Source organism: Onychomys torridus, chromosome 2 (assembly GCF_903995425.1).
Source record: "Onychomys torridus chromosome 2, mOncTor1.1, whole genome shotgun sequence".
NCBI lineage: Eukaryota > Metazoa > Chordata > Mammalia > Rodentia > Cricetidae > Onychomys > Onychomys torridus.
Genome location: NC_050444.1, coordinates 70046099 through 70064348, shown reverse-complemented (window position 1 = coordinate 70064348; position 18250 = coordinate 70046099). Strand labels below are relative to the sequence as shown.

General features: G+C 41.0%; 1 protein-coding gene across 2 annotated transcripts in view; it reads right to left on the bottom strand.

Annotated features, from left to right (window-relative positions):
* Plppr1 (phospholipid phosphatase related 1) overlaps nt 1–18250 on the bottom strand; it is a 272010-nt gene that overhangs the window by 8751 nt on the left and 245009 nt on the right. For both annotated transcript variants that reach the window (XM_036179672.1, XM_036179671.1), the window contains exons 5-6: nt 6340–6590; nt 2734–2910 (exon numbers count right to left, since the gene is read on the bottom strand). In XM_036179672.1, coding sequence (XP_036035565.1) covers nt 2734–2910; nt 6340–6590 — 428 coding nt within the window. The remainder of the gene's footprint in view (nt 1–2733; nt 2911–6339; nt 6591–18250) is intronic.

Genomic DNA, 18250 nt, shown 5'->3' with positions numbered 1-18250 from the left:
CCTCCCTCCCTCCCTCTCTTCCTTCCTTCCTTCCTTCCTTCCTCCCTCCCTCCCTCTCTTCCTTCCTTCCTTCCTTCCTTCCTTCTTTCCTTTCTTTCTCTTTTTTCCTCTCTTTCTTTCTTTTTATCTATGTACCTATCTATCTATCTATCTATCTATCTATCTATCTATCTACAATTGTCTACTTTTCTTATTTCCTACCTGAGTCCTAAGTTTTTACCATTTGCTCTGACGGTGTTGAATTTGTCTTCCTCTTTCTATAATTTCTCTTGTTATTCTGCACCTCTGTTTATATGTCTAGTGTTAAGTCTTTCCTGTAATTTTTCAAACCATACAGAACATTTACACAAACATATTGACCTGTCTTGCCTCCATTTCACACTGCAGCTATGCTTAAAACTTTGGCCATTTAGGAAATGGTAGAGGATGAAGGTATTAGAACATTATGTATTTTGAGGCTCAATTTCCCGAACAATAAAATGAAGATAAAATATTGCTAGGGGTGTTCTAAGAACTCACAATTTGAGGTATTTGTAGTGTTGGGCATGCAGTACATGCCCAACTAACATTTTCCTTCCTTTTTCCCCTCACGGGAAACAGACATCTATGGCAGTACTGAAGGTGAACAAGGATTATGCTGACATTCTTGGGTTTTGCTTCTCTTGGTCTCCTCTCCAGGTCTTTGTTCTGGTTATTTCTACTCTCCCTCTGACTTCACTCTCCTCACTGTTCCCAGCTTGATGTGTGTTTCTGAGGTGTGGAGATGTGCGTGCAAGTGAGTAGACAGCAGTCCAATGGCAGATCTGGATCTTTAAGTAAAAACCATCAGATGAAAGCAAAATGGTTGACTGTTAAACCACTGGAAGCAATGAAAGACTAAACTGTAACTGAGGGGTAGGGAAGAAACTGCAAACAGCTAAGAGGAAACAAGTCTAACCCTAAAGCAGACTCTGTTCATGGCACCCCAGCCACCCATGCTTTCATTGTCACCATCTCTCACAGACTCAATGCAACTGTGTGGGCAGTCTTCATGACCACTTCTTAGCTGGGGATAGCACACTCCAGTGATGTTGGGTGTCAAGACTGTTTGACATTTCTTCTGAGCCAGTCTTTGCTCATGTACCAGTGAACTCCCTTGGAAAACACTCCATTCTCTTGAGGTCACATGCAATTCATGTTTTCTTTCAAAAACTTTCCCAGGGAATCTCGCTAAGGAGATACCAGTGTCATGGGAGCATTCCAGTGCTTTCTCTGTGACCTCACCCAGAGAATTTGTCCTCCAACCTCTGTTCTTCTTGCATGAGAAAAAGAAAGCTGGGAGCTGATGGAGGAAACATTGAGTGATGATAGCTTCATGGATAGTGTTCCATTGAATTGTGCGAGCATTTTCAGAAAAACAGCTGGTCAACTGAGAGAGAGGCTGAGATAGTCATACGTGTGTGTGTGTGTGTGTGTGTGTGTGTGTGTGTGTGTGTAATATTGAGAGCAGAAATGAAAAAAAAAGAGTTAAATCAAAGGAGTGTATGAATATAAAATGAGTGTATTGTGATGCTAGTCTTAAGGGGGCTTACTATAAGGGACAGAATAGGATGGGTGGCAGGTCCATTGAGGTTTTACTGACCTCTTCTCTTTGGGTAGGGTCTTACTATTGACAGTGGCTTTGTTTTCTGCAGAATATTTGGGTTTATATGCCTGATGACCTACTGTTAAAACAGACAACCAAAGAACAGAATTGCACGGCTCTGGTATGTCTAGGAAACATAACACTACAGAACAATAAAAAGAAATGAATTGTTGTTGCATTCTCAACATGAATGTATATCCAAATATGAATTATAATGGAAGTAAAATGTCAGAAAAAGCACATTATGTAATTTCATTTACATGAAATCCAAATATAGAAAAACAAAAACCTCAATAGTTGCCTGAGGTGAAGGGGCAGGAAAAAGCAAGAGAGATGTAAAGTTCATCAAATCAGACAGTGTGTACCACCATAACCCTACCACACTTCAGCGGAACTGGATAAAACAAGATCAAAATGAGCACAGATTCTTTTTTTCCAGTCTGAGCCAGATGAAGGGATTTCCCAGAAGTGCCAGGTCTCCATCTCTTTGAAGACCTAAAGCACCCTCAGGGCTGTGAAGATATGGAGGAAGCTGTGGTTGCCAAAATTCTCCAGGGATGTCAAATGTAGATGCCATTTAGTTGAAACAAGATGCTAAGAGGCCTCTCAAAGGTGAGGGACTAGCTACAGAGTATCCATAGTTTTGAGAGGGTACACGCATGTGCACTAGTTCTTGGGTCTAGGTCCAGGCTTTTGTTTTGTTTTGTTTTTTGTTTTGCAGCACTATAGGGAGAGCCTGAAACTAGCGGCCTTTGTCCACTGTGCTTTCCCTAGAAACATGTAGCTCCTGAGCCCCAGACACTGACTGTGAAACAGTTGAAGGTGTACCGTGTTATTACTCTTGCTGAGCAAGCTGAGAGCTTGAAGACAAAACATAGCTCCTTTTCTTTCTTCGACTCTCTCAAGAAACATGGCCAGTCATATTTCTCAAAGTAAGGTACTCTGATTCTGCTCTTAGAGAAATAGCATGCATATTCTCTGGACAGTTGTGGCTCAGAAGACAGATACGAGGGACGATGACGCAGACTAGAATCTGGGAAACTCGATGCTTGAAGACTTGACACGGAGGTGGTAAAAGGAATGAAGTGAAGAGAAGGAGCTTGACCTACCAGGAACAGGGCTACTGCGGTGCCCAGGATGAAGCCGGCGATCACATCCGAACAGTGGTTCCGGTACTCTGAGACCCGGTTGAGGCCTGTCAGGAAGGCTGTACAGAGAGTCCCCAAACACAGCACTGGCTTGGCCAGTCGACTGCTCTTCGTCTTGATTGTGCTTGTGATGTACATCTGCAGAGGGAGAGAGACCAGTGAGTTTCAGTCAGTCCTTGTACTGGTGCATCCACAAGTATACACTCATGTCTCGGGTAAGAAACACGGGCTTGACAAAGGGAACCGTAGCAACTACATCTCCTTGGACAGCTTCGTTAAGCTAGTTAGTTGGACAGTGAAGCAATGACAATGAACATGTGTCATTTTTGCATCGGAATGAGTTTGTGAATAGAAGCTATATCAACAGAAGGAACAACTGAAGATTAATGGCTGGGTTCAGAACACGCAGTTTTTGGGTAAAGAACCAGAGAATCATGTGGTGCTATTAAAAAACCAATATAAAAACCTTGAGTACCAATTAAACCTTTTATTTAAATGAGTTTGTGGCAGGGGATATCAGGTAGGTGATTCACATTTTACTTTTTGCTGTCCCCCCCTAATACTAGTGGTGCCTGCACACTTTGGGACCATGATATAAAATTGTTCACCAACTGACTGATGGAACTAATTTGAATGGTCCGTTCCTGATTACAGGTCACTGCCATGCTGTAAGTTGATTCTCAATCAGGAACAACTGTGGTCTGCTCTATCCATTTGTCTACTTCAGAGTGTCTTAAAACACTAAAATTTTCTGTGTACCACAATATATGAAAGAGTGATGGATCTGAACCAAATAAAAGATGCTGTGCTCGCTGACTTGAAATGTGGGCTGTTATTATCAGATGTATTCCTGATGGTCCAGAGTTAAAATGTGCTTCCAGCTTTGTGCTTTTACTTTGGAGTTTCTATAACCCACCAGCAGAGGACACTAGGGACCCACCATTTCTCCTCTTTCCTTTTGGATGGACTTCTGTAAGCCCTGGTCTTAATCTTACTACACTCCTCCTGCCTCAGAACCCCATGTGGGTTCTGGAACTACAGACTTGTCTCATCATTTCTTATCAAATACGGTGAATCCAGTGACCCTAAAAAGGCACAAGAAAAGGCTGATATTTAATATTATAATCTATAGACTGTTTGATATCCTGAGCACAATACATTCACATAGATACTTCTGGCAATATTACATGAGAAGTTAATTTCTGGGAAGAGGCTTCAACACTGGCATGAAACCTGGAGGGTAACAGGAGGCTCTTTATCCTATGTAGCATGTGCCGCACAGAACTCCAGTAGATCAAAGTCACACAGATTGTACCATTCTGTAGTATTCTGACACCATGGGAATTGTTACTTAAAATGCTGAATGCAAGTACATATGTTCAATTTGATTTTTTATGTTTCTATATTGTTTTCTAGGTATGTCTTTTATGAATCTTTCCTGTAAAAATATTAACCATTAAGAACATAGACCCCCTGGCTGATATCCTTTACAATGTCAACTGGCACCTAGGAAGTAACTGTTGAATAATGTTTTTATTAGCTTTTTCTTTTTATTTGGCACATAACAATAGCAATATTTATGTGCACTGTGTAGTGTTTCAATACCTCTATGGACTACACAATGATCAAGCCCTGGCAATTAGCATATATATCAGTCTTGAGTAATCCTGAAAGCATAATTTAATGCACAACAGAAAATGTCTACTCAGTTGGAACATTGTGTCCAGGTTTATCTAATTGAGTATCAGGCCTGATTTGAATGGGTTGATATCCGAATCTTCGGGTGATGCTTGCACTGTATGCAGCCACCATATTTGATTCTTTCTGCTGCTATGGGTGTTTCGGTCTCATTTGATGATGACACACTGATTTAAGTTACTGATTTATTTGTATAATGGCATATCAAAATTAATTTCACACAGTACTGACTTGAGTCTGATAAAAATACAAAAAGTGTATGATGGGAAGCAAAAGCACATGGCTTTATACAAATTGTGCTCTAGGCAATTTAGGAACAAATCAATATTCTGAAAATTAGAAAACACACTAAATGCTCCAGAGGATTCCTGGCCTATACTCTCTCTTTGTTTTGTAAAGAAAAAAAAGAAGTCTAACCAGGTGATAACTGATTTGTGTTCTCTGTGTTTGTGCTTCCTTAAGGTGGAGGTAGCTGGGTTTATTTTGTCGTGTAGTCATTACAGAGAAGATCCCAAAGGATTAACTAGGAAACTTCTGATGGCTAGGCAGGATAGTCAGAAGCACCAGAGGTGAGCTGTGGTAAAAGATTCAGCAGCATTACCTGTTCCAAGTTGTGAGGAAGAGACTATTCACTTAACAATTTGAGAAACTGTAGGGTGGCCCAAATTTACAGTGTGGTTCCAGGACAGGGCATTATTCTCACATCTGCCTGCACATCTGCATGTGAGACCCAGGCGATGATAGGCCTGGACTCAGCTGCCTAGAGGCAGAATGTGCCTCCCACAGGGGTTGGGTGGAGAATGGGATGCTGCTCCCTGCAGATAGGGCTGAGTGAGTACGATGAGGGTACCCCAGAATATCTGAGTGGTTTGAAAGAAGACAGCTCTGTCTTCCTTCTCCATGCTTCACTGGGACTCCCTCAGGGGTCCTTCTCACCAATGGCTACTTCCCCTGGTTAAAAGTACCAGGGACCTGTGCAATTATTGGCTTGTGTGTGTGTTCAGGCTGACAGCCATGCTTCCGAGTTCTGAGTTCAAAGGAAGCTAGATCAGAGAAAGATGAAATATGACATTTCCAACATGGACTTCAGTTACAATGTAGAAAAATAAGAAAATACCATTGCTTTTCCTCTGATGAGAGCAAAATAAATAAATAAACAACTAATTATTAATTAATGACAACAATATGAATAATTGCAATAATTAATATCATCATCAATACTATTAATAATACCCAATAATATTAATAAGTAGCAATAATTATTATTATTGGTAATTTAAATTATGTCCTGCTAGGTCATAATGCCCTAGACAGTCAAAGGTGGTGTGATCTGGGAGAAGTGAAAAGTGCAGTCTGGGGTCTTAAATTCTAGAATTATCCAACTCTTAACAAAGCAATAAAGAATGTTGCAAGAAGCACAGGATACATGTGTTTAATCCTAGCCTGCACACTGTGAGGCCAACCACGGACTGGAGTCCACACTTGAAGACCTACAGGTAGGCACAAGGAGGGTATGCTGTCATGAAACCAAATAAAACTGTGGTAGTGGTGAGAAAATCCCAGACAATGCCAAGAGCTTGTGTATTCTTAGGTATTCATGAGGCCTTAGTTTTCCCACCTGTAAACTGGGAGGGTGTAAGTAGGGGATTCTCAAATTTCTCTTCAAGCTAAGTCCTCTGGACATTTATGATTAGGAGTAGTTCAGGAGGAAGTTTATTTTGTCAATGGTGTGATAGGATGTGAGAGAAACATACTTTCCATGACTTTAAAAAAAAAATCATATAACAGGGATGACAGAATGGTTGTGGGAAGGATGAGAGACACATCGCAGCAAAATGTCAGCTTGGGGAGACAGGCTCACATACTCACCGTGGCGTATAGAGCAGAGTAAATGCTCAGGGCAGCGTGTTTGGAGGGGAAGGACCTCCGAGCCTGTTCGACCACTTCCAGGTCCCCAGTGCAGATGTTACCATTGTTGATGAACTGGTGGTGTGCCCGGCAGTCCGTACTAGTATAGTTGGGCTGGCACACTGTCAGGAAGTATGGTGTTAGGTGACCAGTGACCACTTGCCCGGCGTTTACAAAAATGTCAGTAGCAAAAAGTCCAAATGCAAATACCCCTATAAGGAGATTTGAAAGAAATCAGGGTGGTGACATGCACTGTTAGTCAATTTTTGCCCCAGATAAGAAGCAGTTGGGAGAGTCCATGATGACAACTTCAAAAAGATTTTAGAAGTCAAATTGTCCATTCACCTTTATCCTTCCAAGACGTGACGCCTGCCTCCTAAATGACCGTTTCTTCCAGATCTCGGCTGAAGGTCTACTGCTGGCATTTTATTGCTTTGTGTGAATGCCTTAGCAACAACATAGTCTCTGTGGGAGGAGCTGGAAGTTTGGGTTTCATGACCTAGGCTCCAGCTTTGGTGGCCAGCTCACATGAGCAGTGCAACTTCTTTGACCCTCAGTGTCCTTGGCTGAGAGAGCTAGAGAAGGGGCCATTTGGGAAGATGGAGTATGTGCAAAAGACCCAGCATGGTGTCTGTGTTTTGTTTGGCTTTTAAGACAGGATCTATGTAGCCCAGAATGGTCTCAAACTTCCTATGTAGCCCAGGATGATCTTAAAAGTCCTGACATTCCTGCAGCCACCTTCTAAGTAATGGGATTATGGGAGTATGCTAGCCTACCTGGTGTATGCAGTGCTGGGAACTGAACCTGGGCCTTTGTGCATGTTCTACAAGCACTGTACCACCTAAGCTGCCTCTCCAGCCTTATGGTATCTTAAGTGATTCTTCTTTCTATAGGAAATATATTTATTCTATTTTTATTTAGAAATGCAAAGAACAGTCATCTATAACATCAAGGTTATAAGTAAGAATGAATAATGATTTTACAATCCCCCCCCCAAAATGAAAAAAATGTTAAAAAATGTCACTGCATTGTTTTATTTGATATGGGAAATAGTAAGTGAGAAAACAGAAAAGAGATTAAGGTTGAGTGTTGCCAACATCATTAGTTTCTTAATGCCGCTACAACAGCCACAAACAGCCTGCCTTAAAGCAGTGTAAATCTGTGTCTTCACCAAGTTCTGCAAGTTGGAAGTTCAAAGTAGGTTTTTTTCCGGGTAAAACTTTCTTTGGAAAGTCCAGGCTAGAACTTATTCCTTATCGTTTCCAGCACTTAGGAGTCTCCTCCTTTCTGGCACTCACCTTATTATTCCATTGCTCCACAGAATCTGAATTTCTCGCCTGTCTTATAAAAAGACTTGTGATTGCATTTAAGTCACCTGAATAGACAAGGGTAGCTCCATGATCATTAGTGTAACCACACCTTTAGATCCCTTTTTCACATAAAGTAACAAGTTCACTGTTTCCAGGGACATCTTTTGGTGTGTGTGTGTGTGTGTGTGTGTGTGTGTGTGTGTGTGTGTGTTCTCGTTTGTGTGTGTGCATGTGTGAACACAAATATGTGCATGTGTGCTTGTATATGTATGTATGTATGTATGTATGTATGTATGTATGTATGTATGTGCGTGCCTGTGTGTTTATTCTGACTATGTTTTAGCTGGGAAGCTTGGTGCATATACTACCTCTAGATTTTTATTCTGCTCTCTGGTAAATTCCACAGCTTTAACCTCAAGAAGCTTGACCATTGATAAATAGGATCTTTTTTGTTATTGTTAAAAGCAATTTTTAACTGACATAAAAGCATATTATCACACATACTTGTGGGGTACCCTGTGATATTTTGACACATGTATATGTTGAGGAGCATTTAAATCATCTATAGCATGACTTAAGTCACCAAAGTGTCATTTATGTTTTTCCTCAAACATTTGCCACTCTTGCTGAAAACAACCAAACTACCCTTTCCCAGCATTTTGAAATCTGTAGTATATTGTCAGTATTGAGAGTTATTGGGTGGAGAGATGGCACAGTGGTTAGTGGAGCACTGGTTTCTCTTGCAGAGGATCTGGGTTCAGTTCCCAGCACCCACATAGTGGCTCACAAGTGCTGTGGATATTGCTCTGTGTAAATAAAGTTCTGATTGGCCAGTGGCCAGGCAGGAAGTATAGGCGGGACAAGAGAGAAGAGAATTCTGGGAGGTGGAAGGCTGGGTGAAGAAAGACACTGCCAGCCGCTGCCATGACAAGATGTAAAGTACTGGTAAGCCACGAGCCATGTGGCAAAGTATAGATTAATAGAAATGGGTTAATTTAAGATAGCAGAAGTAGATAACAAGAAGCCTGCCACGGCCATACAGTTTCTAAACAATGTAAGTTTCTGTGTGCTTACTTGGTTGGTTCTGAGTGTCTATGGGCCTGGCGGGTGAGAGAGATTTGTCCTGACTGTGGACCAGGCAGGAAAACTCCAACTACACACAACTATCTGCAACTCCAGCTATAGGGGATCTGATGACTTCTTCTGGCCTCCCGAGTACTGCATGGATGTAGTGCATTAACACAGACACAGGCAAAACACACTAAAAAATTAAATAAATCTTTAAAACATTGATACGTACTGTATTGCCATAGCTACTTTTATCTTTACTACTCATTAAGCGATCTTTCTCCATCTGTCCCTCCACTGCTTTGCTGAAATCACATTTTTGGATTCCATACATGAGTTAGTTTCTATAGTATTTAGTCTGTCTGTGGCTCTTTACAGTTTCATTTTGATCTGTATTGATTACTATAATTTTCCTTCCCGTGGCTTTGCGAGAACGACTTTTATCACAATGAAAACTGGCGTCTTTAATAGCTGTAGCCGCCTCACACTTAGGGGCTCTGACCTGGACAGCAGGCATCCATTGATCGTGCCAGGCAGTTTCATCCCCAGGCTCTAAAGATCAGAGTAGCTGGAAATTTCTTACATCTTCAAGTCTGGTTCTTAAAGACCAGTTCTGTTGCTAGTTCAAGGGGTAATAACTCTGTCTGGACAATCTTTTCCAGGAAACAAGGGTTATTTATGATTTGAAAATAGAAAAGAGACAACATTTTCCTCTGGCATTTCATCTGTCAGATATGCCTTCACCAAGGACAGCAGTAGGTTTCTGGAAAAGGGGAGTTCTTAGGCGCTCAGGACCAGCATCTGAAAAGCTAGCTTCACTCATGCGCACAGTGATTCTGGGATGATGGGCTCTGTACATGCTGTCCTTCTATGAGCTTTGCACTGCTCCTCACACTTATCTCTGCTTAAACTGGCTTTTCTTGAAGGCTTAACAGCATCCAATCTTCAATGCCCACCCAAGGGATGCCACCTTCCTCTGGCACATGCCATGACGGCAAAGGGCTGTAGAACCCACAGTTGGTGACTTACAGGAAATGTCAGATCACACTGTGTTTTTGTAAGAGTCTCTAGCCATTCCTTTATTACTCAACACTGAACTCCTTGAGATTATTTTTACAATTCTCAGAGACTAAAATAGCAGTGTTATTCTTAGAGTTCAGTGAAATAACCTGTATGGTCTCTTCTATTGAAAGTCACGATATTAAGAAGTTGTTTTAAAAATGTCTACGCATTTTATACTAAAATTATTTAAGTGATATCATAGTTTTGAAAGGTTAGAAATGTTTTCCTTAACTTTTCTATTAGCACATATTAATTATATATAATAATGGGGTTCAGTATGACATTTTCATACATGTAGATAATATATTTTGATCATATTCACCGTTCATTACCCTCTTTCAAGGCCATTCTCCTCCCACTCATTCCCCTCCTCTTATCCACTAGTCTCCCTTCTACTTTTATGACTTTTTCTTGGTGTGTGATCCCTTGACTTTATCATTAAGGCTGTTTACAGAGCATAGAAGATTTCTTTACAGGAGTGTGGCCACCTACTAGTACCTGTACTATTGAAGAAAATGTCTTCCCTTTCTCACCAACCATTATTTGCTTCAAATCCTCAGTGGTGGTGGGGACTCTGAGCCCATTTCTCCCCTATAACACAGTGTTGACAGATCCCATGTTGTGGAGGAAATCACACCTGCCATGAGTTCAAGAGTGCAGCAGCTACATCATGCTGAGAAGTCAATATTCTTCCCCATTCTCCCTCCCTCTAGAGTCCCTCCAGTTCTTGCATTCTCTCTGTCCCTTCTTCCGTGATAGTCTCTGAGTCTTGGGAAGGATTATACAGATGTCCCATTTTGGGCTGAGAACTCCGCAGTTATTCTAAGCACTTTGCTCACTTATGCATCTCTACAGTTATCATCGATTACTGAAAAAGAAACTCCTGTGCCCAAAGATGACACAGCACCAACATAAAGAATAAACACAGTTATTTAGAAGGCAATTTGGCTGACACATCATGTTCATTTAGCAAGGAAAGAAAATAACAGGAGGGTAGTTTTCCCATGGGAGCTCATTCCTTCTTTAGCCATGAGCTTTTGACATTTACAGTATTAAACAATTTCCTTTTATGTAGCAGGCCTCAGATCCAATCATAAAGTGGTTTGTTAACCATATAAAAGATTTGCTACTACTGCACCAGAGGGAACTTCTTGTCTAGCCAGTTGGTAATGTTTCATGATGGGTCTAGAGTTGAGTAAGACTGTTAATAATAATTTGCCTAGCAACTGGCATATCACCTTTTGGCATGGTAGGGGCTGTCCAGCAGAGAGGAAGTTTCCAGGTCAGTCCTAGCCTGATTTCTCTATGTCCCATGGTTACAGTGTGTGGTATCTTCAGCAACTGAGTCTTACAATCTACTTATATGGGCAACCAATAGCACTGGTAATAGCCTATATTGTTTTGAGGAGCACAGGGACCTCCATAAACGACAACTTGAGGGAGATAGTCAACACCTGCCATTATGATTTTCATTTAATAATGGAAGTCTTCTGGGAACAGTTTTATCCTCTCATTCTCACTGTCCAGAAAGTCTAAATTTTAAAAATATTTTAAATGCCATATTCTGTAGACCTTTGAAGTGTTTGAAGATTACCTGTCTATCTGACTAAGGTTTTATATCTAACTTATCTTTTATAATAACTGAGAAAATTGTAACTATCTAGTCTTCAACCACATCTGTTCAAGTCCTTTTTATTTTTCTTTCTTTCTTTTTTTAAGAGTTATTAATTTATTATGTATACAGTGTTCTGCCTGCATGTGTCCTTGCAGGCCAGAAGAGGGCACCAGATCTCATTATGGGTGGTTGTGAGCCACCAAGTGGTTGCTGGAAATTAAACTCAGGACCTTTGGAAGTCAAGTGCTCTTAACTGCTGAGCCATCTCTCCATCCCAACCCTTTTTATTTTTCAATTAGTTTACCAAGCATCATATTTAGTTTTTTTGTTTTGTTTTGTTTTGTTTTTTTTTTTGGCAAAATTTTCATCCCATAATTCTCCCTCTTGATACTGCAACACTCTGATAGTTGGTTCTAGTTGTCTTATGGCAGAATTCCACCAATAGTGTTCCTTGCTTCAGGAGCACGAGTAACATTTAGGGTGAGTTTACATTAGACAAAACTCTAAAAGTAACAGTTTTGGTATATAAGAATCAAATGTTTGAGGCATTTTTTGCTTCTCTGTTCACTTCAAATGCTGAAGGAATTTGGAGGATCAAGACTCAGGACATGGAAAAGGAGCTAACTGAGTTTCTAAACCAGCTGCAACATGGGGGTGGGTGCAGATGATCAGACAAGGAGGCAAGCTGAGCTGGATTTCCCTGAAGGAGAGAGATGGGTAATTCTATGCTCATGCTCATGTCCTCAGTGGCTGGGCAACAGAAACCTCCAAGTTGATAGCTTGGAAATTCAGATGGAAGTATGCCACCTGCCTTCGGGGATAAGGCTCTAGGGTTCTGAAGAGTTCTGGTAGAAGATCCACTTGCAGGTTGGGATCAAAACCATAGGGAGGCTGCATGAAGCATTCATAAGTGAACTCCTGGAGGTCATAGGGGTAGAGGGGCTTGAGGGTAGGATAAAGGGGTTGGCACTTGCTGGTGATCCCCACAGTCCCTGTCCTGGTGGCAGTTGTCACCTAGAGAAACCAGAGCATGGCTTTTGTTTGTGACCTGACGAGCCTAACTAACACATGCTGGGCAAGCCCAAGGCCAACAGAGTAGGGAAGTGACGCTGTTAAAAATACTCTTATTTTTGTTCAGATGGTTTTACCCGGACTCCCTGTAATTTCAGGCAGATATCTTTGGATGAACTGATCAGTAGAATTTACTACAGGCAGTGAAATGCTGACCCTGGTTCTTTCTACTGGATCAGTGTAGGGTCCTAGCCCCTTTATTCTAAGAATGTAGGGGAGACAGTGTCATGACCTGAAAATATGAATAATGATGATCTTTGAAGCCAAAGATAATTGGTTTGTTTGCAAAAGATAACATGGCTCATTTCAAGATACCCACAGAACTGGGCAAGATAGTCAGCTAGACTTGTGGGTGCCAGGAAGCCCAGATCCAGGCGACAGAGTGGTGGCCAGCAGAGCCAAGCAGGGTGAGGGAAGGAGAGGCTACATTTCTTTCCTCCCCAAAGAGCCTGGGGACTCAGGAGCAGCCTCCAAACTGAGGACCAAATGGTTCTGCACTAAATTATAAATGTGCACCTCTCCAGTTAAAATTGAACCAAATGCCAGCCTCTGGTGGATCATCTCTTAGTTATTCACTAAAATGCACATGATGTATGAAAACATAAGGACAGTCCCAACAACACTGAGAGCCAGGACGGATGCTGGAACCTGGAGAGGGGCTCTATGAGGGCTTTCACTGCAAATAACCTAGACAGGGAGTAGCTTAAATCTCTCCCTGTTTCTTTTTCTCCTTGTCTCTCTCCCTCTTTCTCTGTTTCTGCATCTTGTGTGTGTGTGTGTGTGTGTGTGTGTGTGTGTGTGTGTGTGTGTCTTGTACAGTTTGACTTATACATGCACATGAAGTTTCACCTTATAGAAAACTCAAGTTCACCTCCAAAGTGAGAGACCAGTAGAAAATCTAGAGATACACTTCCTCTCTCCCTTATTTCCTTGACTCAAATTGGGTTTAGGCTGTACAGAAAATGTGTCTTCTTTCACTCCATGAAGAGAGATTAGCTCTTTCAATTTTTCTGGCAGACTATCTCCTGCCTTCTCAAAATGTATTCAGAGACACTCTGATATCAACCAGACAGGGAGTGGTGAGAACTTATGTGGTGATATATTGTGTATCAAATGAAGTGTGCATTGAGGATCAGAGGACAGAGCCAGCCACTAGATTAAACATGGAGGCCAGGCAGTGGTGGCACACATCTTTAACCTAGTATTTGGAAGGCACAGATCCGTCTGGATCTCTGTGAGTTCAAAGCCACTTTGGACTACATGAGATTGATTCGGTCTAGGAGAGAAACAGAGCCAGGCAGTGGTGGCACACATCTTTAATCCCAGCGCTTGAAATCTCATGCCTTTGCTATCAGTATTTGGGAAACACACACGCCATTAATCCAAGCACCAGAAAGGAAGCGAAAGGGCTGGGCAGAGAAAGGCATATAAGGCATGAGGAGACAGGAACTAGGTCTTTTTGGCTGAGGACTCAGAGGCTTTCAGTCAGAGGATTCATGGAGTTAAGATCTCACCTTCCATTCAGCCTGAGGACTCGGTAGTGGTGAGAAGTTTCTCTATTGGCTTGTTCCTTTGTCTCTTTGATCTTTCAGCATTTACCCCAATATCTGGCTCTGGGTTTTTATTAAGACCATTTAGGATTCGTGCAACAGACTTGGGGCAGTGACAGCTCACATCTGAGAGGAGCAGAGCTGCATGCATCTTTGGAGCACAAAGAACATACAGCATGGAGGTAGGAAAGCATGGCAAGGCGCCGTGGCTGAGGAGATCTAACAGGAAGCCTGCTATGCAGGGCTTGGACTCAGAGATACAAGTGCATTTGGTAGCACACTGTGCCTTCTACACACACACACACACACACACACACACACACACACACACACACACACACACGGGAACGAAGACTTACTGCAAAGATCCACTGCATGTTTCCTGCTGTACACAAGATAACAGGGAGCCCTCCAATCTGCAGTTATCTTTTCGTCTGGAGCATGACAGAAAGCTTGTGATGTTGCTGTTGAATGAGAACCTTTTCACCATGGCAACAAGTCTGTCTCTCTGACTTTTGCTCCTAGTATAGGATGAGACACAGCTGTTGCTAATTGATCCACCTCTGTTAAACATTACGCTTCAAAAGGAAGCCTCCATCAAACCCGACGAGCCTGGCTGGCTCCTTGGGTAGCTGGTTTTTGGGCTTTATAGAACTAGACTCTTTCCTCTGTTGATGGTGGACAGACACCAACGGCTGGCAAGGTTTGTCACATGGCTTGGTTGTAACCCAAAGAGGTGGTTTTACTTTATTCTGAACTTCAGATTTTTTTCTGAAAAATTAATTTTAAAATTTAAAATCATATTGTGCACAACAGTGAGATTCAGTGTGATTTTCTACACATGCATACAGCATGCATTGTACAAATTGAATAAACCCTTTCCACCTCTTCCAAATCCCAAATAAACATTATTTGATTTCCTGGTCAGCATCCCTTAGTTCCCATGTGTATGTGTGTGGTGTGTGTGTGTGTGTGTGTGTGTGTGTGTGTGTGTGTGTATCTGTGAGTATGTAGAGAGGGAGGGAGAGGGAGGAAGAGGGAAAGAGGAAGAGAGAGGAATTTGTCTAGTTTGTTTTACTTAATATACCTGCAGATATGTCAATTTTCTGAAAACACGAGAGCATTTTTCTGTCTTCTTGATAGCCAAGGGAGACTACACTGTATCTAGGACACATACATGTGCCTGTTTGACATGCCTCTTTTATTACCTTTGGCTATATTACCACAACTGGAATAGCTGGGTCAGAAGGAAAACCAATTCTGGTTTTCTTGGTTACTTCTAAAGTCTTCTTCATAGTGACTGTACTAATCAACATTCTCACCAACAGTAAGAAGAATTCTTTTTTCTCCACATCCATAGCAGAACTGCTTTATTATTTACTTTTAACAAGTGAAATGACATATCAATTTTATTTTAATTTGAATTTCTTTTATGTTAATTATTCAGAGCACTCATTCACATTTTTCCCTGTTATATTTCTTCTTATGAGAGATATTTATTCAGGTCATTTTGTTTGTTTGTTGTGATACATGTGGCCAAGCTGGCTGCCTACTTTTTTTTTTATGTAGGTGAGGCTGGCCTAGATTCCTGATCCTCCTGCCTCTACCTCCTGGGTGGTGGAATTATAAACGTGCACCATCATACTAGGCTCATTTGTTCCTTAAAAAATATACTACCTTAAAAAGTTTTTACTTCTTTATATATTCTAGATATCAACTACTGTATATATGGTTGGAAAATGCTTTTCCCCATTATGTAGGCAGTCTGCTTACTCCGGTGAGGTGATTGTTTCCTTTGGTGTGAAGCAGTCTGCTCACTCTGGTGAGGTCATTGTTTCCTTTGGTGTGAAGAAGCATTTAAATATGTATTTGTTTTTAAAGTTTTCATACAAGTTTATATTGCATGTTGAGATTCCCCCTCCATATTTTTCTCCTCCAGTTAGTCATGTTGTCACCCTAGACAGTTTCATTTCCATTTTCCTGCAAAAGCCTTTAAGCTTGGTGTAACACCCTTTGTGATATTTTGTTTCTGTTTTCTGTGCTGCTGGAGTCATCTCCAGAAAAGCATTACTGGGGTCATAGAAGGAATCTTTCTGCTTCCTGCTAAGAAGTCTTCTCCCCCAATGCAGAGTTTCCGGTCTTGTATTTAGGTACTTTGTCTCTTTAAGTTGTTCTTTCGACAGGGTGAGAAAAACAGTCTTCTGATGTGAATATGCATGTTCTTCAGTGTCAGCTACGGAACGGTTATCCACTTTCCTGTTTGTGTCTTTGACACCCTTGTCAATAGTTAGACTTAGTTTCCTGTAATTCTTCAATGCGTCCTAAAATGGTGACACCTCCAGCTTTGCTCATTTTCTTCATGATTGCTTGGCTATTCACAGTCTCATGTGCTTTCATATTAAATGTTGGATTTTCTTCTAGTTCTGTTTAGTATATCATCAATATTTCAGTGGAGGCTCCATTGAATCTCTGTATCTCTTTGGATAGTATAGACATTTTAACAATGACCTTTTAATCCATGAACATGGGAAGTATTCCTTTTTTCTGTAGTCTTCTACCACTTCTTTCATTTGTGATTTGTAGTTTTCACATAAAGGTCTTTTTATTTCATTTAATTTATTCCTATATATTTTAAATAACTCTTGTGATGGGATGGCTTCCATGATTTCTTGAAAAAATTGTTATTAGTGTATAGAAAATGAGTTAGTTTTTGAATGCTGACTTTGTACCTCACAGCTGTAATTCACTTGTCTGTTCTAATTGTGTATTGCTGGAGTCTTCAGAGATCTCTAGTCATATCATTTGCAAACAGGGACAATTATGATTTTTTCATTTATTTGTATGGCTTTTATTTTGTTCTCTTGTCCAGTTGTTTTAGCTAAAGTTTCTAGTTATACACAGCTTCTGTTATGTTGGGGTATAGTACTTCCATGCTGTATTTGTTCAGAGCTTTTATCATGGAGGTGTATTGAGTTTTACCCAATGACTTTTTCCCACATTTAGTGAGAGATATCATTTTGGTCTTTAATTCTGTTGATGTGATGTGATTTTGTTATTTGTGTCTATCCCCTGCTTCTGAAGAATAGACTCTACTGGGTAAGATCATTTATTTTGCTTGGCAACTTTTCTCTTAGTACTTGGAATATACTATTCCATCTCTCCCGGTGTGTATGGTTTTCTCTAAAGAAAGCATATAATCAGGAAGTCCTCAAATATGACTCTGAGATTTATTTTGCAGATTTTAAAAGTCTTTCCTTGTTTTATAATTTTGACATGCTGGCTGTAAAACACTCTGTAAAAGACCTTTCCTTGTTTCTTAGGCACTCCAAAGACACAAGTGCTTGTTCATTTAATGGTCTTCCAAAGATCTGTAATGGTCTCTTCTCCCTTGACCCATTTTTTTTTTTTGTCTGAATGCAACATTTCAGAGGATATAACTTCCAGTTTATATATTCCATCTTCTGCTTGATCTAGATTGCTGCTGAGGTTTTTCGCTTTATGTTTTGACTTACAGAGCTTGTTTCTGTGATTTCAATTTGCGCTTTTACAAAATCTCCATCCCTTTGCTCTGCTTCTCATTCATATCTAGAATTATCTCCAGAATTTCTCTTAACTGCCTTATGTGTGTTCTCTTAGCTCTCACTTTTTTGTTCATAACCCTTTTTTTTTTTCAAAATTCATTATCAGGTACTTCATCCACTTTGATCCCTTTGGAACCTGCCTCTTTAACCATTGCATTGTGTTGGGAACATCTGACTAGTGTGTTTTCCTGTATTTCTTTCTTTTCTTCCTGTATTGAGATTAACTTATCTGGTGCTTCGGGCATGCCTACCCATTTTTGAGGTGGTCTGCTCTTGTAAGGGCCCTTTCCTGTAGCTGTGTCTGGAGGGTAGGTGCTTAGTTATCTAACATTGACTCTTTCTAGCTGGGGACCCACCTGGATACAGCCACATTTTAGCTTCTTTGGACTTTAGTTAATGAAGCTGGACACAATGAATGCCATGCTGGAGTCAGACAGGCCCTCTATCTCTCAGGCCAAGCAAGAGCAGTACCACAGACAGCTGTGATGTAGACAGCAGTGGGTGTGGGAGTTCAAAGTATGGCTTCTGCTAGCCTGGGAGTAGAAGCCTGTACTGAGTGACAGAAGCTTCTTTGTGTATTGTTGATACTATAACAATGGCATTCCAGCAGTGGGT